The 26,183-nt window shown below is 40.6% G+C and overlaps 1 protein-coding gene across 5 annotated transcripts in view; it reads right to left on the reverse strand.

Annotated features, from left to right (window-relative positions):
* The window catches only part of HECW2 (HECT, C2 and WW domain containing E3 ubiquitin protein ligase 2), a 367,339-nt gene that overhangs the window by 106,207 nt on the left and 234,949 nt on the right, over positions 1–26,183 (reverse strand). For all 5 annotated transcript variants that reach the window (XM_058549472.1, XM_058549475.1, XM_058549473.1 and 2 more), the window contains 7 exons: positions 25,672–25,766; positions 20,975–21,050; positions 16,381–16,550; positions 13,904–14,046; positions 9,010–9,110; positions 7,228–8,577; positions 5,915–6,010 (listed from right to left, as the gene is read on the reverse strand). In XM_058549472.1, the coding sequence (XP_058405455.1) occupies positions 5,915–6,010; positions 7,228–8,577; positions 9,010–9,110; positions 13,904–14,046; positions 16,381–16,550; positions 20,975–21,050; positions 25,672–25,766 (2,031 nt within the window). The remainder of the gene's footprint in view (positions 1–5,914; positions 6,011–7,227; positions 8,578–9,009; positions 9,111–13,903; positions 14,047–16,380; positions 16,551–20,974; positions 21,051–25,671; positions 25,767–26,183) is intronic.

Below are 26,183 nucleotides of genomic sequence, written 5' to 3' on the forward strand. Positions count from 1 at the left end.
ATTTCTAAGGTCCGTTTCAGTTCTAAAATTATATGAAGCTGCAAAATCACACCCATTTTACTACATTAGGCTCAGTAAGAACCTAGCAACATCTTATGTCTAGGCCAGAATTTCCAAACTAAACTCTAATTAATTAAGCCTTATAGAGTCAGGGGCTTTGGGGTCCTGAGGGGTAGGGCTCTGGCACCACCTGCCAGCCTCATTTTAGCCACTGCAGCTCAATAGTATCTGTTGTGTATATTGGTCTTCCACATAAGATTTCATTTGCATTAAGAGCCATGGCACTAATAAAGTTTGAAAACTATTATCTAGAGAACTGTTTTTCAAGGTGTGGGACTCTGACAGCATGTGTCAGAATCACTTGAGGAGCAATGAAAATGCAGATTCCCAGGACACACCTCAGGTCTTCAGAACCAGACTATCTGAAGCTAGGGCTCGGTTATCTACATTTTTAATATCCTTCCCAGGATATTTCTAGACACACTAAAATTTGAGTAACACTGACATAAACTAATAAGAACTTAAAACAGCAGCTAATTTACTGGACAAACCCATGGAGCTAATGCTCGATTTCTCAGAGGTCGTGAATTGCAGGCTCACAAGAAACTAACCTTCAGCCTGAATAGCCCAAACTGAAATCCAGGAGCAAGTGGAGGCTTAGATGCCCTGAGACTCAAATATAATAGTCCCCTTAACCAGCTGGACAATAAGGTGAAGTTGGAGAGTTAGAAAGCATGAAAAACTATGCAAGGCCACTGTCATAGCATCAATCCCTAGGCAGGTACCAGAGGCAGGCAGAGCAGGTGAGGTCTTAGACATTTTCAACTTTGAGAACAAACATGTTGGGGAAGGGGGCAGGGGTTGTCCCTATGATTCCCCTTCATGTCATCTCTCTTCTTTCTCACTCACTTCAAACTACTCCTTGGTCTTCACTGCACCATCCAGGGGATCAGATGAAGATGTGAACATATCTCAGTGAATGCTGAGACTGGGGAGAACGTCAGTGTCTAGACAGAATGAACTACATATCAGGGGAAGCCAGTATTGTCTACGTGAAGCAGAGGGTGAGAGGAGTATGAGTGGGGGCTTGAACTGGTTCTAACTGGATGAGTGGGGGCTTGAACTGGTTCTAACTGGATTTAGACACATGAAGTACCTGAACGTTGTGAAGCAAATTTATAAGCCCACTATAAAAAAATTATAATAAACATGGTATCTTCACCAAAATGGCATGATGAAGTTATAATGAACTATAGGTACTTCAAGGAAAAAATTAAGCTTTGTGATAGACGCTAGACAGCAGTGTTTAAAAGATTATTTTTTTCTTATTTTAACACTCAAAGAAGTATGATACCATTTGTATACAGTACAAAAGTAAGTTAAACTTATCTATGATTTTGGGAGTCAGGATAGTAGGTCTCCTTCCCCTTCAGAAGTGGGGGTTAGTGATTAAAAGGGGCACAAAGGGACTTCCAGGTGCCAGTAACGTGGTGCTGGTTGCACAGGTGCACTCATTTTGGGAGAATGTGCTCTTTTCTGTGTGTATATTGTATTTGAATAAGAAGTTTAAAAAAAATCTCAAAGAGCTGCATATTTTAGACCTGAATATTCAACTTTTAAGAAAGTAGCTTTTTAGATTAAAAGTATCGATTCTTTTCTCAAAACTAACTGTTAAGCTCTAGAGAATAAGAGCCCCTAGCTTTAAACATAGTAGAAACTCTAAGTTAAGATTAATTATACTTTTCACATTCACTGCCTTCTTCTAAACCTTCATTTCAAAGGACGCTTTAATAAGGAAGGTGCACGACCACAAAAATGATAAACATCTCCCTGTGTTTTTCCAGACCTACCCATTTGAAACCACCACGTAAGTAACACATTAGTCCTAACAATACGGTAACAATCCTGGGATCCTATGAGTCCACTAATCCAAACTGTTCATCCTGAATCTGCTCCTATTCCTTCCCTTTTGGGGAGAAAACACTTAACAGTTCTCTTTTGCCTCCAGTGCAGTCATGGGTTAAGTCACAATTACAATGGAGCCAATACGAGAAAAATAAAATAGTTTTTCAGAAGGGGCTGAGCTGGCCATTCATTTTTCACTTATCTTAATGCTAAAAAGACCAAGATTTGTCATGCTGATGACCTTCCAGTGGGCTTCAGCACTGAGCTGCCTGCAGCTGCCAGCGCCATCAATCACCTCAGAGGAAGACGCAGCACATTCTTAAGACACTCAGTGCATATTCAAGTTCAAGCTGCTCCCTGGAAGGCTCTCAACAGTGCCACGCCGCCCTCGAGACCTGGAGCTGTCTTATTTTGTATGGATCATTAGAAGGTCTCTCAACCAGTGGTTGGAGTTACACAGCCCACGAGGTCACGGCACAGGGTCCATGAGTACGATTTTGAGAACCAATTGTAGATCATCATCACAGCTGAGCAGTCTTTGTACTAAGTCCAAGTCTGTTCCCCAATCCTGAGACAAGAGGAATAAGAGTGGAAGAAGAAGCAAACAAACAAGGAAAACTGCTCACAGAAAAAGAGATCAACTCGATGTTCAGAGACTAAGTCATAATACTGACACGCAGACTGCCACGGGACAGCTGTAGGAGGGAAGCGGCATAGCAAGGGCACCACTGAGTCCCCCTAATTGAGTCCGCAAATCTTCAGAGAGAAGCATACTCTTGCTGGATGGTTTCCTCACAATATGTTAGTACACAAGTATTTTTAAGGTGAAAATAAGCTAAAATAACAACAACAATAATAAGGAAAAAGAAAAGAAAGAATCAAGAATGGGGGGCATCAAAAGCCAAGGCACGATGCTTCAGTGGCCTGTCCTGCAGCTCTGGGGACAATGACCTGCACACTCTCCAGAGAGGAAAAGACAATTTGGAGCCTGATACAGACGCCTGACAGAGCAAACCTACCTGGGGTCTGGGCCACGATACAGTAGCTCACACAATCACTGTGACCACTTCTCTTATACTTGAGGGGCCTCCCGGGGGAAGAAGAAGAAAGCTGAGCACTTTTTGAGGTTTCCTAAGTCTGACCTCAAAACACTACAATATAATAAAGTTTCAGTGAAACCCCTAAATCCGTTGATTTGAGGGTTGTGTGCACCTAAGAGATAACATACCACAATAAGAGCCACCACTGCCAGCAACCCAGACTTTCAGAATTTGCATTCCCTACCCACACAATCGTCCTGTCCCTTCTAATCTTAGATCAGAAGACCTAATAGAGGAGAAGGAATGTTTAAGCCTCTGTCTCAACTTTTACTAGTATGCGATCTTAAACTAGTTACTTAATTTATCCAGGCTTCAGTTTCTCCATCTATAAAATGAAAGAATCAGCTAATCAGATTAGCTGGTTTCTACCAGCTATAAGTTACAGATAAGACCAGCTTGGCCCACCTCACAAAATTGTTACAAAGAATAAAAAAAAATTAAGCATGTAAAAGTGCTTTGTGAACTGTAAAACACCATACAAGTTTGAGGTATTAAAATTAATAGTGTTAAAAGTATAACTCTTAGCCTTCATTTAAGAGATGGATCAATCTGCACACTCCAACTAGACGCCCCTTAGCTGAGCCTCCCAGGAGATGCTGTGTGAAGGCAGAAGGCACAGACAAGGTGGAATGCAGAATGTCACAGCTCTAAAGTATAGGCATGGCCAGAGAGAGTAGCAGAGTTGCCCGGTGAGGAAAGGAAGGCAGAGAACTGGCTGCGGTGGAGACAGACAACTAGCAGGGGCAGCAAAGTGATTAAACAGACTGTCGGAAGGATGAGACAGACTGGGAATAGGAGAGGGCAAAGCAGTGTGGGGACAGAGTTGAACAGTTGTTAGGTATGCTCAGACCATAATCTGTAACCTATCTACGATAATATAAATCCCCAAATCTGCAAGTTGCATAAGAGGGAAGACTTAAGAACTTTCCTCCTGTTCATCAGTCACTCATTAAATTGGATATACTATTCAACTGCTTTTTTACTTTTGGATTTATCAACTTATTAAAATGAACTGCCAATTATTTATTTTAAAAAATTCTAAGATGTATTCTGTGTAATGCAAATATCAGTGTTTAAACAAATGCACTGAAATATCACAAATAGGGCCGGCCCCACGGCCTAGCGGTTAAGTGCGCGCGCTCCGCTACTGGCGGCCCGGGTTCGGATCCCGGGTGCGCACCGACGCACAGCTTGTCAGGCCATGCTGAGGCCGTGTTCCACATACAGCAACTAGAAGGATGTGCAACTATGACATACAACTATCTACTGGGGCTTTGGGGAGAAAAAGGGAAAAAAAGGAGGAGGATTGGCAATAGACGTTAGCTAAGGGCCGGTCTTCCTTGGCAACAAGTGGAGGATTGGCATGGATGTTAGCTCAGGGCTGATCTTCCTCACAAAAAAAAAAAGAAATATCACAAATCTTGGTCATAATTTCAGCAGGAAAGTACATGTCTTTATTAAATACAATCTAGAGACCTATATTATGGTCCAACAAAATTCAGAGCAATTGGATGTGGCCAGGAGGATGCCATTTATCCACACATGGTAGAGTGCTGTGCCTCCTGTCCAGGCTCCCGAAACTCTAATGACTTACTATGAATCCACATACCCCTATAAAGGAAGCTCTCCCAGAATTCTCTCCTGGTGCTCCTAATTCATTTTTCTCCAATTATATCTAAATATTTCCCAGGGATATTTTTCTTTTCTGCCTCTAATTTTTTCTCCAAGGGTAAACAATAAGGGAGTTTTTTTTCCTCTATCTGCTTAAGATGACGCAATGGTTAATTAATCTCTTGGTCTATTTTTTAAAACTGTTTAAAATACATGTTTCCTATGAGAAACCATCCTCAGTTACCCAAATACATGAACAAGAGAAGGATCTGCGCACAACAGAATTTCCAAAGGACCAAGCCAATATTTTGACGAATCATACACGGTATCACTCAGTTTTCTGTCAGCACTTACCAAAAATAACCACTTGCCATTTTAGCCCTTTAAATGCATACGCTCTCCTTTTATGTCCCACCATTTTTAAAACCCTGAGGGCCAAAGGACTCAGCCTCCCGCCATGATCACATACAAGAAGGGTGAGTAGAGAGTGGATGAGAAGAGAAAGCAATAAGGCAGAAAGACGTATTTCCAGTGTTTCTTAAAAGCCATGTTTACTGAGCTCTATTATTATTCATCAACAAGCTTTGCTCTCACAGAGCAATACTGCTTTAAGGGATTCTAGAAATTTACATAGAATTTAAATTATGTCAGGATTATGACTGGCCATGGGTATCACTCTGACCTTTGAATTCAGGTTGCATAACTATTTCCCAGCACCCCTAATCCTCATCCATCTCCCCTTTAAGTGCTATTTGTTTCCTGAAAGTGAAAGAAATGAATTATCTTTCAAATCCCCAGATAAGTGTCATGCTCCAGATAAATGGTAGACTAATTTCTGAAATTCATAACACTTCTCTGAACACCCCTAAGAAAAAAAATCAAGAGCCTGTATTTAATGATTTAAAATGTTGTAAGTGAATCAAAAGCAGTTTATTACATAAAGGGAGGCTTTTCTAAGAGATTGTACCAATTTGTCTACTAACTGAAAATTCATGCCACCGTTAGGCAGAATTTTAAAAAATTCTATTATACACCCAAGTGTCCAAAATATCTAGATCTAGTTTCCTGACTACAATATTTACTCCATGGCATTACAGTATTTACTCTTCCCCCAGCTGCCCTTTCATTCAAGGAAACAGTGCCAGAGAGGAGTCATCAGCTTAGCACTTTCCCGACTACATCTGCTATCTCCAAATCCCTTCATCTCGGGGACTGGGCATCCATCTTTTAGGTCCCCTGGGTCCTGCTCCCCCTGCACCCTTTGATCAAGGCGAGCCCTTTAGTTAACAGGTCCTCACTTGGTGGAAGAGCCTCGTCCACCCTCTGGTACCGGCTAACATCCTGGCGCACTGAAGGCAGCGATCGCAATGGCTGGTGGCCGTTGGCTTGAGAACCTAGGATTAAAGGTAAAAAGTTACCTGGGTATTGTTTTCCCTTTCAATGTCAAAACAGCCTTTGTGAAAAAACATTTAACATAAATTCTGGGACTAGTGTCTTATCTCTCTTTAGTCTCATTTCCCATCTGAGGAACCAGAAACTAAAGAAGAGATGGGGAGGAGAACGCTTAGTGAGAAGCAGAGCGAGAGAGAGATCCATCTGCACACCACCGCCACCCCCCTTTTCCCACCTGGTCTCTGTCCTGGTCATGCACTAATGCTTTACAGTCACATAATGGATGCAAAACAATGAAGGAAACAAAAACAAAACAAAAAAAGGAGGACAAAGAAAAGAGGGGGATACTTGACATAGAAATATAAACTATAGAATAAGAACATCATTCCTATTTGAGTCTATGCTATTTAGGCATATGAAATTATCTTTAGATTTTCTGACGCATCTATAATAGAACACTTTAAAAGAGTCCTTCTACCAAGCCACATTCACTGAGACATAGTACAAATTTTATGTGTAAATTCGCGTCCTCAGACACTCAAGCAGCTCTTCTTAAGTGTCAGAATGCATCACCTAACTTAGTCGACATTTCTTTTTTTCAGTCGACATTTCTTATACTACAGAAGGCAAAAATATCACATTTGATGCAAAGCACATATTAACCTTCTGTTTTGAAGGTTCTATACAAGAAGTGACTTCAGAAGTTCCTGAAAACCTCTGCAGATTACACTAATGTAGAAGCTGCTGACCTGTTTGGTTTTGTATCTACAAACCCAGGTCCCACTAGAGATTCATTATTTAAGTGTGTGTCTCTAGCACTGCCCCAGTCAAGGGGACCGGGCACTGGAGCCCAGGATGCCTTGCTGTGCAGCATGCACATGTGCAGTTCACTCCTGGGCACCTGCCTTCAGGCCTGTATGGACAGGGGCCACCCCGCCCACCAGGCCATCTTCCTGGGGAGGGCAGGTCCCCGCACTGCACTCCTGATGCGGAGCCTACAGATTCATTATTTAAGTCTGAAGACTATTATTTGACAGCCCTCTTATTTCAGCAATAGAAGATCCATTGGGGAAAAAAAAGCTAATTGTTAAACCCCAAGGTGAAGAATTCAGATAATCTTCGACCTGAGTATAATTTATATTGAGGGACAAAACCACAAGACTTCTCTTTGAGCAGGTATGGTCGAGCCAAGAGCCAAGAGCTGTCTTCTACATCCTACCTCCAGTAGCGCCCTCTTCCTGGGCAGTGGCCCCTTCACAGGCCCCTTGGGCATCCCCAGCATCACCCTCTTCTTGAGGCTGGCTCTCAGCAGCAGCAGCAGCTCCCTCCAGGCTCCCCCTCCGCTGCCAGACCTCCCCCACCTCCTCCTGCTCAGGTAAAGTGGCTGATTCTGCCCCTGGCCCCTCCTCCTCTCCACTGGGCTCCTGCAGCACAGGTAAAGGACCAGGAGTACGTATGGAATCCTGGGACCCATTGGCAGGGCCACTGCTGGTGGGCTCTGCTGCAGAGGCTCCATCTTCCTCCTCCTGAGAAGAAAAGGCCGGGGTTTCGGGAAACCGTGCACTCTCAAGAGATGAGCACCGAGTCTCCACCGAGGACAGCTGCGTGGTAACGCTCTCGTTGCAGGAGCTGTCCGCGCCTTCCAGGTCACTCTCTCCCTCGGGCCTGGTGCTGGCCTCGCTCACACTCTCTGTCCTGGCAGGGTCACTGGGTTCTGTCTCAGAGGACACCTGGGATGGCTCAGACCCCTGATCAAGGGACTCGGTCTCGCTGATGGCTCTGCGGCTTCCTCCCGATGTGTCGGAAGTCCCCGTGTCTGCCCCACTTGTGGGCTGATCTACCTCCTGAGAGCCATACAATTCAGTGCTGCCCTGCTCAGCACTTGGTTGAGACTCCAGCCCATTTTCACTTTCATCTGGGACTGGGCCTGAGGGTAAGGAGCTCTCTGCAAGCTCTGGAAGATTTTCTGGCTTATCCTCGAAGGAGGCAGCTTCATGTATGGAGGCTTCCTCAATCTCCACTCGGTTGTCTTCCGGCTTTGTCTGAGATGTCAGGCTCCCATCATCACTTCTGGAAGCCCTGCTAAACATTATTAACCCTCCTTCCTCCTCCAAGGAAGATGGATAACCCAGGTCTTGCTGGAACTCGTGGTCTTCTTCATCTGAGTCGATATGAAGCATTGCATTGAGTCTTGTGTCGGTGGGAAAACTACTCCTTAGTTTCGGTGAGGCTCCCATGGACCTCTCCGAGCAGGTAGCTGTGCCTGGCCTAGCGTGGCCATTTTGTTCAATAGCATCTAAATAATCATTGAGTGAATCCTGACGTCCTCTGGGAGGGGAGGCCCTTGAAGAAGTGGAGGTTAATTCCTCTGTGTCTATTTCCAGAGTAGAGCTAGTCCTGAAAGAATGCTTGGGGGTCCCATCGGCACTCTCCTCAGAAACTGGTCCATTAGAACAAACTGGGCCGTCATGATGGCCCCCTGGCAGGTCCTCCTCATCAGAAGGGCTTCCTAGGTCTCCGTTCACAGTACTGACTCCAAGTATTGTGCCCACAGCTTCTGGAGAAGCATCTGAAGGAGAAAACAGCATTTATAAAAATGAAGTAGTAATAACGGAAGAACTTTTAATGTCCTATTCCTTTGCCACCAATCAGTTCAAAGAATTCGGTCATCCCACTGAGGCCCCAACAGTACGACTGACTTGCTAAGGTTTACTGCTGGTTACTAAACGAGTCTATTGCTGGTCAGTTTGACATGTGAGGTATATATGTTCACTACTGCTGGAAATTCTACAGCCCAGTTTCCAAATGCAGGCATAAACCTAAGAGATATTTTTTGATAAATAGGCTTTCATAGCTACTTGGAAAACTTCAGCAGGTAATCATTTGATAGCTATTTTATTTTCAGAACAGGACACAAATCAATTCTATTCAAATGCAAACTGCAACTGAGTAAGATTGAACAAGTTTTTCCTACAGTGATGTATTTGTACAGATATCTCACCTTCATGCACAGATGAGGTAACCTCCACTTTAAACTGGAGGTACCCACTCACGTGGTCAGCTGGGAGCCTTCGGCCAAGGTTGTAGCTGAGCATCTGGTCACTGCAAGAGGAGAAATGGTTCTTTCATCCTTAGGACACTGGGGTCAGCCTTCTCCTGCTTCCCGTGGGCCACCCCCCCAAATCTCACATATTCCTCTTAAAACTGCCAGACTTATAAGAAAATAAAAGTCTTAAAGGCATGTTTAGAGTCCAATGTAATACTATTCATTTGCACAAACGAATACTTACAAACCCAGGGATAAAAGGAAACCTTGTCGTAAGGAAAATTATTAGTAAACACAGAAAATGCAGTACAGTATTATTATATGATTTTTTTAAAGAGCACTGATTTGCTCTGTCACCACTAAGGGTGACCAGGGGAAGGGCATTTTGAAAGTCATCAAGGAGCTGTGAAAGGCCTAAAATTTTAGGTGTTTTCTGATTCAGGTGTAGAAGTATAGAGGGTCTGGTTCCTTAACACTGAGCATGAATGGAAGCTGGTTCTAAAAGGACACACACAGGTAAGGATTGTCACACGACGGCATGGAGGGCACTGTGCTGCTGTCTTCCCAAGAACAGGAGCTGGGAGTCAGGGGAGAGCAGCATGAGAACAGGCTGTGCCCTGACAGCAGCTCCAGCTGCGTGACCCTCTCCTTCCTCACCTGGAAAGGCAGGGGCTGGAGCTGTTGGCCCTCCCTGCGGGGAGCCCAGCTCTCACTGATTCTCAGGGTGGCTTGTGAGCAGTACTGATGGGATGGCTGGAGAAGCTAGATGCACCCTGTGGCGGGATCTTGTTGCCACACTTGGAGGCTGCTAGACGGGACCACAACTGAGCCTGCGCAGTTTCTGCCCCTCCCTGGCCCCAGGCTCAGGCTACCAGCCCCCTCAAGGATAGAGGTGTCCATCTTTTTCAATTCCGTGCTTATGTATCAAAGTCAAATGCAATTACATCATTTCCTTGTATGCAAGCAACTTCCATTCTGAATCTGAACTACTCTTAATTAAGGAAAATAATCAAGGGGATAGTACAAAATCACACCATTTCTGCTCTCACACTGCCCTCTAATGGCAACTTCAGAAGGAGAACAATGCCTCTACCTAATATTTGCACCACTGTACATTTTAGAGCCTCTAGTCAGCTAGTTATTATTAATCTGGGTAACTATTCTGTTTGTTCTTCTCTACCTCCTCAGCACAATTCCATTTAAAAGAACACATGCTAATGTAAAATCCCAGTTCAGCTCTTATGAATTTCTTTGAATTCATAGTAAGAATTTCTTAAAACAATAAGATTATTTCCTTTACCTTTTTTTCTTCCCTAGAAACGTGGTAATAATTTTTTTTTTTTATTTATAATTTAAAATGCTTTGTTTCCCCAAACTGAGTGCTCACTGTGTGCCACGTACACTCTGCGAAGGGCTCTGCGTGCATCATCTCTTTTAATCCTCCTAGCAACCCCAGAGGTAGGTGGTGGCCCTGTTTTTTAGAGGAGAAAACTAAGGCATAGGGAAGCTAAGTACCTCACCCAAGGCCAGACACCTGTTTAGTGACAGAACCAGGATTAGAACACAGATTCATCTGACACAGAAGCCCGTGCCCTGCAGTCACCATACCACTATCTCATTTTAGGTATATTCTTGATTCTAGGCTGCTTTCAGTAGCATGCATTTTAATGACATTTCCTCATGGCTCACCTCAAGGCAACTGCTATCACAATGCTTTTTCTACTTAAACTGGCATTTTAAAAAAATTTTCTGTAAAGGGATATGTAGGCATTTGTAACTATTAGGCCTTACAGGTGCGTTAAATGCTTTTACATTAGAGTGTTCAAATAACATTACAGAATGGCTGTAATCTGCATAACAGCAGGGGTGGCTTTTTCTTCCTCTTACCACTGTCCACCCAGCATTTAGACAGAGCCTGACACACAGAGGTGCTCCATCTTTGTCCACTAATGCAGGAAGCCAGCAGCAAACTGCACGGACCTGCTCTCAACATTGTGGTTCCTCACCCATCTCTTTGGACATTCAGTCCTGGAATAATAAAAGCTTCATTTCTTTGTAAAAAATAAATTGACCCTCCTCCCTTTCTCCTTGGCCAACAAAAGTAAAGTGTTGGTGTTGATGATAAAGATTTATAAAAGCTAGGAAATAAATGTTTAGTAGGAATTGTAAGGAGAGGACTGCATCCATCTGTTCTGCTCACTATCACACTCCCCCTACAACACAGTCCTTAACATCTAGGAGACATTACATACATATACATGCATACACGCACATATATTTGTTGAACAAATTAGTTAACAAATGAGACTCTTTACTTGGAAGAAAGAATGTTAACAGGTGTTAGTGATGTTTATTAGCCATACTGACAGGATACTCAATTCAACCATTCAACCTTTAAACACAGGAAATCCTCACTATTCAGATTCCGAGTCAAGGGTTTCGTCCTTTGCCGAGTGCCTGTCAGGGAGTCACCTGCTTTCTTGTTCTGACCAGTCTCATCTGAGTCATCTCGCCTCTTGCTGTGATATATTATTGTGAACAATATATTATATATGATTATGATACGTAATTATAAAGAACAAGTGCCAAAGAACTCTCACTACCAGGCTGGGATATTTTCTCACTAATGTAATCAGAGCAATTGACAAAGCAGGGGAAAGCGATGTGATTTTTGGACAGAATGCAGGCCACTCTGAAAAATGTCACAAACAAATGCTCTCAAAACAGTAATTAGTAAGGAGTTCTAGCTCACCCTATAAAACCGAACCCTGTAAAACTTCAAATACTTCAGAGAGTTGCAGTCTACCAAACACATAAGTAATGAAAACCCAGACTTTTTCAAGATGTATCAGTTACTTGATGAAAAGCAATCATTAGATCAGAAATATATATTTAGATGCTAATAGCTGATATACTAATATGTAGTATCATTCTTATTTAATAAAGCAAATCCCTAAGTATCAGTATCAGGCAGTGCTTTTAATGTACTTATATAGAAACATACCATAATTCCAAATTTTACAGGTTCATGCTGGACTTCCTTCCAGTATACATGGAATCCATGACCAGCATTTCTCTGGGTGTCCAGTTCTTTAAAACACTAAATGAAAAGCCAGCAAGCCAACAACAGTTTCAAGCACTGGCAAGGTTTTATTTTCCCTTGATCATTCTTACTGGCATAGAGAAACTGACACTTTTACCAAATGTCACAGAAATTATGTAAATTACATGATTATAATTATATAAATTAAATGATAGATATGTTACATTTCCTAAGGTTAATTCTCACTCTTTATAATCTTTCACTTTCTATAAATCCTAAAAATAATTTTTAAAAACTTCCCAAAGTATACTATCTCTACTAGAAGCAATAATTGTTATCCTTAAAAATAATTGTGATTTCCCAGCTTTTAACAGATAAACTAGGCTGCTAGATTTCAGTATAATATTTCTGCTTCATGTAGGCTGGCTCAACCACAATTCCATTGCCTCTGATGACCAGAGAATTACAACCCATTAAAATCTCTTGGTTTCAGATTTTGAAGGGGCCTTAGAGATCATCTGGTCTAAACACTTTATGTTTCTGATGAGGAAACTAACGCCCAAGGAAACTGTGACTCCCAAGATAGAACAACTAATGAGCTGCAGAGTGAACATGAACGATCCACCTTCCTCAGTTAGCTAGAGTAACGATGTATGACTGCCAGTCCTTCAAGTGTTGCAGAGAAGTCAGGGTTCTGGAGCAGACTGGTCTGAACTCAAATCCCAGCTCCATCACCTGCCTGCTAGCCTCAATTCCTCATCTCTGAAATGGGGATAATCCCATTCTTTACCTCCCGGAGTTGCTGAGAAGATAACATCAGCTAATGAGTGTGACATACTTAACTCCTGACATAGAGTAAGCTCAGCATCTTTTTTGTTGACTTTTGTTTTTACTACTACTGCTACCACCACTACTACTGTTACCACCACTACTACTGCTACCACCACTACTACTGCTACCACCACTTTTACTGTTACTACTACTACTGTTACTACTTCTGCTGCTACTACTACTGTTAATGCTGCTGCTTGTACTACCACTACCAATACTCTTATTACTACTAGTATGACTACTATTGCCATATGTTCATAATGTTCTACTACAATGAAAAAGATACAAAAAAGCTGCCCCCAGTGCTGCCTCAGAGCACGAGTGTTACTGGGTTTGCTGGTACTTACCATGTAAAAATACATACACCATTCCTGATAAGGGATGGAGGCATGTGATGATTTCTTAACTACTTTATTCACAACTTACAAAATGCTCACAGAAAGAAAACAGACATCGAATCACATTTTAAAATCCTCTCAATGAGTAAATTTTAGTTGCCTGGATGAATGCATATGTCTAGGAGTTCTACTATCACACCTCCTCAGAGTCTAGGTCTTGTTTTAAATGGCCCCCAAACAAGGTGCTTTTGTTTTTCAGGAATCACAAGTTCTCTGGGTGGGATTAATCAGGATGAGGGAGATGTCAACCTGACACTAGGATCCTGCTCTGCGGAGAGGCTTTCACAGCAGGTTTCAACACACTGGAAAACAATGGACGACTCTGACACCTGACGCTGGAGTGCTAATGGTGGTACGTCTTGGGAAAGATAGATACCAAGGGAAAAAAAGGTACGTAATCAAAACAAAGTACTTTTAGTCCTGCACATTTTAATGAATATACAAGTACTTTTATTTTTAAAAGAATTATGTTACCACTTCTTACCAGTAAGAAAAGTCCTAGGGCTACAAAGTATCATTTCAGTTGCGTCTATACAAACCAATCTCAACAAGATCCCCACAAGCGAAGGCTGATTACCCGATGGCCTGCCGCTCCAGCAGCCTCTGCACTGGGATGGTGAGTTTCCCCAGAAAACGCTTGATGATAGGACGGCTCTTGGCAAATTTGTCTTTAATTTCAATTTCTAAGACATCGGTAAGAAGTGCAAAAAAGGAGTATTTCTGAAAACAAAAGTATACAACATGTTGATTCAAAAGAAAGACGAACATGAAATTATCATTTTCTTATTACAGAAAATGGTATCTTTTAAATCCTAAGGACATACAGAGTCCACACTGCTAGAAATATATGCAGCTATTGTCAATCCTTTATTCACTCAGAATCATTAACATTCACAATGATTAAAAAGCAACATTTAAGGATCTGCATGACAAAGGAAGTCCCTTCAATCATCCAGCCCTTCCTAGTTCAGATTTTAGGAGATGTTATCTAATATTAAATTATTCACAATACGATTTTAGTACTCACTACATTTATTGTATCTTAATTCTTTGAAATTTAACATCCTGTTATAGGATGGTTTAGAATTAACCAATGTATTTACTTGATTAATGACAGTTTTAATTCCTGATCCCATGTCATTCTGAAGTTGCACAGCATAGGTTAAAATACTCCTTCACTTAGTGGTTAAAGGAGGAAAATCTACAGCATACTGTGGTTTCCCTGGTCAATATTAAAGTACAACAATATTTAAATGGAAATTACTTAATTTAAAAGGCACACAATCGTTTCTTCTGGGACAGAAAAATAAAAATATGAAGTTAAGATAAGCTTTGTTGTTTTGTTTAAGAATGCCAGTGGAGAAAATCAGATTGGGCATTAATAAGGATATAAAATACACAGAAAGAGCTTTACTCATTTACAAAGACTTTCACGTATATTACCTTCATTTTATCTTTACAAGGATAAAATTTTCTTTTTAATGATGAGGATCTCAGGAAAAGTTAAGTGATGGAGCCAGGGATCTAACCTGAATCATTTCACTCCTTCCCTGACAGCATCCACGCAACCACAGTGATGTGAATGGTGCTAGCCAGCTTGACACTTAGGCGCCACTAAGTTTATTTAGTCATAACAATTAAAGTTCTCCAAAGGGCCATGCAGTTTAGTAATCTGCTTAATGGAAAAAGCACTTGCTTAGAATAAGAGAGCTGAGTTTAACCATTATTTCTGCCTCTGAATAGCTAGTTACATAAACACTTTAAGCTTCAGCTTTTTAATCACCAAAATGGAGAGATGATAATCTCATGCCTTCACACCCTTATCAGGTTTGCACTGGTAACACGGTTAAGAACTTTGTAAATATAAAATGTTAGGAAAATAAAGTTATTGCTAGTATCATTACTATATCCGGTATGTGCCTTCTAGAGCTCATACTGAGATAAATTTTATGTCTTCTAGGCTTCTAATGTGTTAAATTAAGGGGCATGTCTTCAAGAGTTATTTACTATTGGGAGATCATAAGTAGTTTTTTAAACCAGGTAGAAGAATACATGCAATATTTATCCATTTAAATAACGATAAGAACTGCCCAGGAGGAACACCCTGTTGTGCTGGCCAGTCTCAAACAGCCACACCTTTTCTCCAGTTGGTTTTAGATCCCCTGAATTATCTCCTTCTCCAATGAAATATTTCTACAACATTGTTGGATTGTTGGAACATATTGACATTAAACATTTAGGGAATGATCTAATTAATTGTGTAACTCTAAGGCCACTCTACACTAGGATGTGCCTCGCATCCCTGAGGAATGGCAGGAGACTCATGCTTTGCTCAGTACGTGAGAAACGGTGTCTCTGTTCATTCTTTGACTCGCTATGGTTCTAATGAGAAAACTCTTTGCCTGCTTTCACCAATAGGCACACTAAGATAACTGGAAGCATGAGGGAGCTGTGAGGAAGTCTCAAGTACCATCAACACAGTCGGCTTCACTCCCGATGACAACTCTCTGAATGGCTCATTTAGTTAACTGAAACCTAGAAATCCAAAAAACATTTGCCAAAGCCTGTAGGGAGAGCAATTCCTTTAATTTGTACTGAATATATGCTAGAACAAAATATCAAAATTTTAAATAAACACAGGTTCAGTATTACTGATTTTCCTCCTGCTTCGGGCTCCAAATGGCTCTGTAAGGTGCTGTTACTGATCCTGTCCCGAATGAAAATTTTGACATTTTTCTCATCAGGAATTTTTTGCACTGATTTTGACTTTTTTAAAAAATGTTGCACGAAAATATTTATTTTGATGATGGGTTTTTTGGCATCCTTTAAGTCGTGTGTCCGAAGTGAGTGCTTCACATGCCTTATCCTAGACCCGGCCCTGGCTAGAAAGGGATATCTCAATCTCATTGTACCTTCTTTCTGACAGATCCCCTAGACACCCCAACCATCCTGCCCACACCCGTAACAGCTCAACGGTGCAGAGTCCAGAGGCAAGGGACAGAGTTGGCCAACGTCCTAACTGTCACGTAGAAGACCCTTTGAAGACCATCTTACCTCTCGGTGCCAAATTGGATTAGTGGTGTTACTGATGATGGTGGACCTTCTCTCCTGCCCATGGTGGGCACAGGTGGGGAAACTGCTCTTCTTCCCTGGCTGAATGGACATCTTAAGGTAAGGGTCAGGATTGAAGAACATCCCTTTCTTTAGCCCAACTGCTCTAAGATCTTTGAAGAAAAAGAAAGAGAAGAGGAAGGAGGCAGGGAATGAGAAAGGGAGAGGAAAAGGGATAGAAAGAGGAAAGATTCATATATCCTGATTAGAACAAGCAACTCAATGACAATTTGTTCTTAAATATTCACACAGGAAGCTTTAAACAGAAACCATTCAGTAAATCAATAACAAAGTTATTCCCACTATGATTGCTTAGATAAGTGAGGACAAGTGGGTTATGCCTAATTCCAGCAGAGGGTCTCCTAATAGGCTGCAAAAATGAAGCCAAACTTTTACCACCACCTTACACACCTAAACTGACTCTTCCTGGGAACCATCTTGATTCTAACATGCGCATCTTCACCACCTTTTCCTAGGTAATTTGGTAACCAGCATTTCAGACAATGTCTTGAGAGAAATCCTTAGTAAACAGTTCGTTAAAAAAAGAACACCGGGGCCAGACTGGTGGTATAGTGGTTAAGTTCGCACTCTGCTCTGGCGGCCTGGGGTTCGCAGGTTCGGATCCCAGGCGTGGACCTATGCACAGCTTATCAAGCCATGCTGTGGCAGCATCCCACATATAAAGTAGAGGAAGATGGGCACGGATGCCAGCCCAGGGCCAATCTTCCTCAGCAAAAAGAGGAGGATTGGCAACGGATGTTAGCTCAAAGCTAATCTTCCTCACCAAACAAAAAACAAAAAACACCAATATGTTCCTTCATGAGAGAAAAATTAATCTTCTACATACAAGTATGAAGTGCATTGACCTAAGTTTAATTAATTAATTGGGGATGAAACTTCGGAGCACACATTTGGTTGCATCACATTTAAAATGTCACATATATTCCATAAATGTAATGAATGTTAGGAGAAAAAAGGAGATCAGAAATATTTCTAAAATTTGAATGCCATCTGCTATTTTAAATAATTGTGAGGTTAATTTTTCAATAACTTTTAGGTAACTTAAATATTTTGTGAATATCTTATAACTCATCCTAGATTCACACATTGTTGTTTCACACTATGTGAGCTGCTAAAAGTTATGGCTAAAGTCTGGTTAGTGAAGAGACTGACACTTTTAAAAATGGTCAGGCCAAGGGATACAAAAATGTCAGGAAATAAAGCTCGCTTCACTGAGTCCCCAACGCCTTTCTGCAAATATCAGTTTGAATAACGTTGGCCTGAGAGCTAAGTGAACTTGAAAGCTTCTGGAAGAATAGACTGTTTCTGGGTAATTTTATGCAGTCATGATCAGCCTAGAGAGGCCCTGACCACTGGTTCAGATAGAAATTCTGCAGGTAGCCTCAGAATCTTCAAAGACCTTTGGGTTCCCAGATTGGCCAGGGAACAGACCCTGTATAGTGACCCTAAATTATAAGAGGTCACCAGGGTCATCCATGCAAGCCCATTCCTGAAACATCAAGTCTTTCTCAGAAGGACAGAATTGGCCTAGGGTTTCCCATAGAACCATATCTCTAGGGAGCACTCCCCAGAGGAGGCTCACCAATGGCCAACAAGAACTAGTGGCCTCGATACGTGCAACAAAAACAGACCAGGACTGTCTAATGACACATAACCGGCAGTAGACGGAGGAAGTCTAATATGTTGGCAAAGATGAAAAAATTCAACGAAGCGGACCTTATGTTAAAAACACTGCATGAAATATAGTAAGATCTTTGATCTGAAAAGCAGTAGGAGACAGGAAAGATGAGTAAAGAACTAGACAGGCACTTCAGAGAAGCTGCTGTAATCTCATTAGCCTTATAGTCCCCATTCCTGGCACTTCACAAACTATGTAGTCATTATTAATACAGCATTTGCATTTTACTATCAATTTAATAATGCTACATGTTTTCACTTGGCTTTATTTAGCATAAAATAGCTTTGAGAGAAAAATGCAATTTACATATTTATTTTCTTGCCTTTCTCTATTATTCTCACCTTGGACTCAAAGACAGAAGAATGATGTTCTTTAGATATTGAATTTACTTTCAAACAAGGGATTTCTTTGCAGTAAATGAGGAGTAACATGTACAGAAATGGCTGCCATGACGTCTGACAGAACTAAATTATTTATGCAAAACATTCCTTTGAACAAAAAACATTCTACCAGAAGATTAAGTCACCGTCATGAACGACGTCACTGTTAAATAACCCTGAAACCAAACTTTTTCCACAAGGGACACTGTACAAATAAATCTTCACTAATAAATACAATAAACTACCAATTATTTGTAGTCTGATTATTCAGTTCCCTTTATCCATCTCATTTCTGCTCTTGCTTTTCTCTCTTTTGTCTTTAATATATTTTATTGCTCATAAATATCCACACCACTTAATAAGGATTCAAAGTCACAAAAGTAAGACATTTTAAACATTCTTCTTTAAAGGTTTATTTGGAGAAGAGGTGTAAGATATCAATCAGAACACAGTTTATGTTTTAGCCGTAGAGTTCAATTATTGGTGCCCCTACTTATCCACAATAATCAAGAGTAGAAGATTTGCAGTCAGCCATTCTACATTGCTGCAATGCTCTCAGATAAATAGTACCATCTACTGTCAACGTACTACAACCAGATTAATTTTTTAGAATTGCCATTATAGAACTGCTTTTATCTTCTATAATTTTTAGCCATTTCTGTACACCATCTGCAAATATCTGACTCTATGGTAGGAAATAAAACAGATTTTAGGTAGCCAGCCACCATGTGTACAGAAGTGACATGTTGGAAGTTGTATTTAAAGAAGAAGCATTTGGCTGTGCCCCAAAGCTTATTTCCTACTTTTTTAGGAAAATGTCTTGGAGTTTTCAATCTTCAGATAGTCGTTCTCCCATGGTGAGTTAATTAACATCCCCTCTGGAGTCAAAATCAATATGTGTGTGTCACGTTTAGAATGATATTGATCACTTGAAAGCATAGGGCAATGACTCTAAACTAAGAAAACCTTGGTATGGTCAAACTCTAAATTTTCTGAGCTATGGAGGTTGGTTAATGGTTCCCTACCTACAAATGAAGGACTTCTGTACCTGCCGCCCTTCAGGACTGTGAAGGTCTAAAGCACAGGTAGCCAACTGAAACGTTTCCAGGACACAGACAGATAAGGGAGTGGAGGGGCAGTACCACACGCAGGGGTATGTCTAGGTGCCCTCCTAAAAACCTAGATCTTCTTTAAACCCTGAGGGTTCCAAACAAAACACAGTTATTGGTCAAATTTGAACCATAAGCCACCAGTTTACGACCTCTGAGATTCACCAGGGAACCAAAACAAAAAAGGCTTTCATAGTAAATAACCTCAAGTGGGAAGAAGGAACATGCTAGAAGAGACACAGATCCTCGGAAGGCCACGGACCAGCAGTGAACTAAGGTGCACACTTTTGCACATGTGATAATTATGCATCACGGACGTGTCTGCTTTCAAGATCAGCAGTCTAACTCTCACTCTTGAGAATGTCTATTTTCATTCACAACATTTTTTTGCTGCCAAGAAGAGTGAATCTAATTTAAATTTCAGAAGCACTACACCTATGGAAAAACAAAAAGAAAACATCTTACAGTGACAGACGTCTGTTAGACTTTATTTTGTCAGTATTGAATCACAGTTGTCTGTTTTAAAAGTGCATTTCAAACACTGATTTTCTTAGGGTATCCTTGACTTTATGACTCCCAATTAATTTTTTTAAATCAGTGGCTTTCAAGCTTTTTTGACAGTGACCTACGTATGAAATATATTTTACACTGAAAATCAGTATACACATACATAGGTGTGTGCATTTTTCTATGTGAAAATTTTTGGTTGGTATAAACTGATGTTCTATGAAAGATATTTCCCTTTGGTGGTAAACTCTGATTTTTTTTCTATTCTTTTTTTTAATTGTTGGTTTCAACTAAATTAATCTTTCAAACCACAAATGAGTTCCAACTCACAAGCTGAAAAGCAGGGCTTTAGTTGTAGGATAAACACACAAGCAATTAGAATATTTTACTAACCAGAAAACAAACAAAAAAACTGTCTTATTATCCATTCTCCAATTTTTATGCGTATTCTTCCACAGAAAGAGAAGTAACCCTTGGCTTTTTTCTCCTAGTCTTCAAATTTTTCCCTTCTCTAGATGAAGTAAGCTCAACTTGCTTTCAATAATCAAAGCTCTACGATGGGATTAGCACACGTTACATTACAGTTTTTTTTTTTAAGTAACTATACACAGTTATGTTCTTTTTATCACCAGAAAACTTGGTAGAATAAATAATTTCTGAGTTTATATCAATAATCTAATTTTATCATTGTAAGAGATACACTTGAATTTCTAGAAGTATTACCAAAAAAATAAATAACTAGTTCACATATCATATATGAGAGTCTGTAGAAAAAAATGATTATTCATGCCCTTGAAATTACATACTTGCAAACTGGACATCACATTTAACAACATCCTTACCTGACAATGTAAAGCTAACGAGTTTCCGGGAATGCTGATTCCCTGAAGCACCTCCTTCCATGCCTTCTGCCCCCATCTGCAGGAAAAAAACACGTATCTGAAGTTTCATAGGAGTATGATGCCAACTTAGCCTCTCTAGGGACCCACAACGTATGCAAACATGATGATTTTTGTATCAAACATGTATTGTAGTAGATGTCTTTTCATATGCTACAAATCTTGGAATTGAGACAGATGCAGATTCTCTGAGACAAGAGAAAGGGTCATACCGAAATTTAATCTTTACCCCAAATCAAACAAACATGAGCTTCTAAATTCCTAGGATATGAATCAACCTACTTTATGTCCTTTTACTCCTTTGTTAAGAATATAGTTGAAATGTAGTAAATGTACTTACGTTACTATCGCTATCTTAAAACAATTCCCTAAGTTGAAAATGAAACATCAAATTCCTTAAGATCTATTAGGAAAACCTAGAATAAACTAAATAGTTGATTTATATCAGATTCATCTATACATATGTAGAATTATCTTCTCTTGCCAAATATTTCTGAGCGACACATGGGTGTCCCATCACCCTTGTAAGCTCCTGTTTTATAGTGCTGCAGGAACATGGCACAGGTTATTATAATTAGCAATAATAAGAATTTATAATGCTGTTGTACTGATTATTGTATTGTAAAGCTTTTCCTAAAAGCTTTCAAGTAAATTATATCTCACTTAAAACCAGTCATTTATAGACTGCATGGCAGATTTAGGCCTTTCTCTCAATTTATGTACAATTATTGCTCAACTTATGGTAGACTATGAAGAAAAAGTTTCATGGTTCTCTAAAAAAGAAGTCCACAATACTGTAAGAGGCAGAATACATTTTGAAGGGTTGGGAAATAGAAACCACATTTTAATTCTAACGTGTAGATTAAACCTTTCCATCTTATCTTTGGGGCACTCCCATACTCCTGTAAAAATCATACACCACCAGGAGATAACACTTTCACTATTCCAAGCAAAGTTGAGAAATTTCAAAATAAATTCTATTCAAATTTTGAAATATAAATTTCTACTTCCTCCTCTCCTTCCTGTACTTTAGTCAAGACAATTGTACGTGACACTAACTGCTTCCTGATTGTTTCACGTGTCATTTGCAATATATTAGGGTACCATCCAGGTATCTTGATTTCACTCCATCCATAAAACCAACTCTTTAATAGCATTGGGTTGGCTCTCAACAAGTACGTATGGTTTATTATATTGTATTGTACCCCTCTGACTCATCATCCCCAGGTTAACGGGAGCAGAGACAGCAGCAAACTGGCCAGAAAACTGATCGCTGCAACCATCTCGTCCTGCTTTCACCACACACACCCCACCCCTGGAATACAGGGTGGTGAGTAGTGAGGTAGTGCAGACTATAACCAGGACACTCAGCAACCTGCCTCTCCCACGCCCTGAGCACAGCCAGACATCTGATAAACTGTGGCCTCCTCTCAGATGGATCACACTGGCCAGAGAGATGTACCACCTCAAAGACATGACCTCTCTTCCCGCTAAGGGATACTCGTGCTAAGTGAGTTAAACGAGACCAAAAAGATTCCCAGCCAGTCTTCATTTAAAATCTATTTAAAATATTATAGGAAATTATAGAAACAAAAGAAAATGCCTTCAAATTCTCCTTTTTTAAATGTAATTCGCTGTCTGGCAAAAGGCTAACGTGAAATAATTCTCACAGAATTCGCAGATAAACAACTGTGGCAAAACGCTCTTCTGAAATAACACTTAAGGAATTCAATTTTATCATTCATTACAATAAAGCCAGGAAAGACCAAACATTACCTCTAGATACAGGGACATCACCGATAATAAACACATCTGCACTCGATGTTTAGAGAGAGGTTTTTGAAGAAACTCACTCCCTAGATTCACTCCAGGAAAATCCAGCAACAACACTGTCAACCAAGCATTGAAACAATACATGGTCGTGAGTGATGGTAGCTTTTATCTGTCTCTGAAGCCGAAGGATTTCCTGTTCCAAGTTCTGAGACGTCTCACTGTGCACATTGATGAATGACAATTATGTCAAAGTGCAAATGACAGAGAAGACACAATTTTTTTTTATCCTTGATTCATTGCAAAAGGATATGTGAAAAAGGAGTCCGTACGATTAGAATGGCAGCTCATTTCCTTCCCTATAGAGTTCCTTAGTAACTTCTTCCAGGTCTATTCTTTGCAACTGGTCGTGGAATAATCATACCAAATGGCTTTGTGAATATCAATGTTGTTAATCAGTCACAATGACTTAACACATATCACATACCCAGGTGACCATCATGCTGTGATAGGAACACAGCAGTCATCCCCACAATGAGGTGTCCATATGGCACAGCCTCTCAATTTTGGATACAAACCCAACTGTCTTAAGCTTGGTCAGAAATCTATTGACCACCAATTCCATTAGTCAGCCTTTGAACCAAAATATTCTATTCCAATCGCCAGTGCTGTATCTATGAAGCTTTAAAGGTGTTCTAAAACCTGTGTGAAGTAAATTAATTATCTTCAAACTATCCACAGGCTTTGACAGAGTGATCGCAAGCAAAATCAATGGGATGAGGTCAATGTTCACCAGGTCAAACTCCTGCTGCGTTCAGTACCTGTTCATTGAAATTGCTCAAGTCTAAGAAATCTGAATCCAGAAAATTGTGTTTAGAAGCTACCGTCTAATTTCATACACAGTTAATTTTTCAAAGGTTTTATTATAAACAGCCCCACACTTCTAGTTTTGTAATTTTTCTTTTTAGAATATTAATTAAAGCATAGTCCACTGCTTACTATGTGACACGGCAGTTTTGAAGTTAACAATCGTTGTTCTCCTTGTGACATTCAGAGTCTTATATAGTAAACACGAGTTATTCCTTTATATTCTATACCACGTTTACTACAATGGGAACTCAAATATAATTCAAATGTGAGCAGAGTACTTAGATGTTGAAGATTTTTTTTTTTTTTTGTGAGGAAGATCAGCCCTGAGCTAAGATTCATGCCAATCCTCCTCTTTTTGGTGAGGAAGACTGGCCCTGGGCTAACATCTGCACCTATCTTCCTCCACTTTTACATGCGACACTGCCACAGCATGGCCTGACAAGCGGTGCGTTGGTGCACACCCAGGATATGAACCCAGGCCGCCAGCAGCAGAGCATGCGCACTTCACCACTATGCCACAGGGCCAGCCCCAGATGTTGAAGATTTTGCACACACTGTTCCCTCTGCCTGAAATGCTCTTCTCTCCCCCCTTCACTTACATAACTTCTACTCATCCTTCAGATTGTCCCACAAACAGGTCTTCTTCAGGGAAGACTTCCAAGACCTTCCTGATCAGGATAAATCCTACCAGCATGTAGTCTCATAGCTCCATTTCACTCCCTCTCATAGCAATTATCACTCAAATAAATACAATTTAATTTAATTGACATCTCTCTCCCCCATTGCACCAATGAGAGCAAGGACTGTGTTTTTGTTTATCACTTCATCCCTAGTGATGGCTGCAATACCTGGCACTTGGCAGGCACTCAATAAATATTTGTCTGAATGAATAAAAGAAAGGGAAAGACTGCTTGATACAGCACTGGTGGGTTGGGACAATTTCAAAATGCCACCTGCAGAGACTACTTTCTGAATTTCAGGAAGTCAACTTGGCCACTGGCCTATTTCCAAAGATGCATGTATCTGTAAATGTGTATACACACACTAATCACACATACATACACACACACACATACACAATATTATGAAGATTCTGTTATAGGAGTCAAAACTTTTCTTTTACACTTTCATGACCTGATTTTTATTAATAACTAATAAACATTGCAATTAATTACATATCTTAGACTCCAAGAATCTCCCAAAACTGTCTGAGTCCAACCACCCATGTACAATAATCTTGCAAAGCTGTTAGATTCTAAAGTTAGTCGATGGAGTGAAAAAATCACAAAATTGTGAAAAGTAATCCTTAGGAAAGCACCATGCTGGAAACAGACATAGTTTCCTTCAAAAGTCCAACACAACCAGTTTCCTCCAAAGCTAAATTAGATCTCTCTTCAGTTGAGGACCTGGTGAAGAAGCTGGCTTCCACTGAGTGGCCATGTCATACCAAAAATATGTGCGGTATCTTTAAACACTAGACCCCAACTCAGCCTCGAGAGGGACCCAGCACTCAGATCTCCTGAGAGCACAGAACATTTCTGATCCTCATCTCATACTCCTTGGGGTGAAAGCTCCTTCAGTTGACTGTCAGGTAGAATCATACACTGTTTAAATTGTTATTTTTCTCTCTTTTACTCACTGAACTCATGAAAATTAAATTCATGTAAGATGCAACGCCACTGTTTCCTACCAACCAGTCACACAGACTAAGTTTAAAACGCTTTCCATGACAGGGCACTCGCTAATTTGCTTCATGAGTGGGTTCCCTCGCTATATACGGAATGGCTACAAATCAAGTCATAATTTTCCACTGGTTTGTGCTATGGATTCAGGTATGCCAGCCTTGTAAGTGACCTCCTTTCCTAAAACGGCGCCCTCACTGCTCTGCTTTTCCTTTTTCATTGTTCCCCACAGCCCTGCCGGAGCTGCACCGGCAAAAATAGAAAAAATAGAAATCCCGGCCGGACGTCCTGAGGAAGCCGGCAGTGGGGGGCACTCACCAGCACAGCGGGGTTCTTCACCGTGATGCAGGGGGTCGTGGCTCTCAGGGCTCCACTAATGCCGTGGTAGTATTTAAAACAGATTTTTATCTCCGCTGCAAATCGATTGGAGAAAAACAATAATTTAAACACTGAAACAAGTCATTTAGGAATCAGCTGAGGCAATCTGCCACATCGCCTCTCAGAAAACCCTACTCATGACTCTTTGAGTGATCCCTGCTCTTCCAATCAGAGGCAACAGAGTATGCCAATTCCTGTCTGACTTTATATGCTTCTCTGAAATTTTCTAACACCCCAAATATATTAGAAAAATAATGCACAAAAACAGCACGCCAAAATATATATAGTGTAGAGATAAGAATCAGACTGGCTGTCATTTATTGAGGTGCTCCTCTACTGTATGTGCTACGTCTCTGCTCACATTGTTATCAAATCCTCACCTCAGCCACGGGAGGCAGAACTTCCTGCCCCTATATTACGGATGAAGTGTTGAGGTTTGCCGAAGGACATAC

The sequence above is a fragment of the Diceros bicornis genome, chromosome 10, assembly GCF_020826845.1.
Source record: "Diceros bicornis minor isolate mBicDic1 chromosome 10, mDicBic1.mat.cur, whole genome shotgun sequence".
Taxonomy (NCBI): domain Eukaryota; kingdom Metazoa; phylum Chordata; class Mammalia; order Perissodactyla; family Rhinocerotidae; genus Diceros; species Diceros bicornis.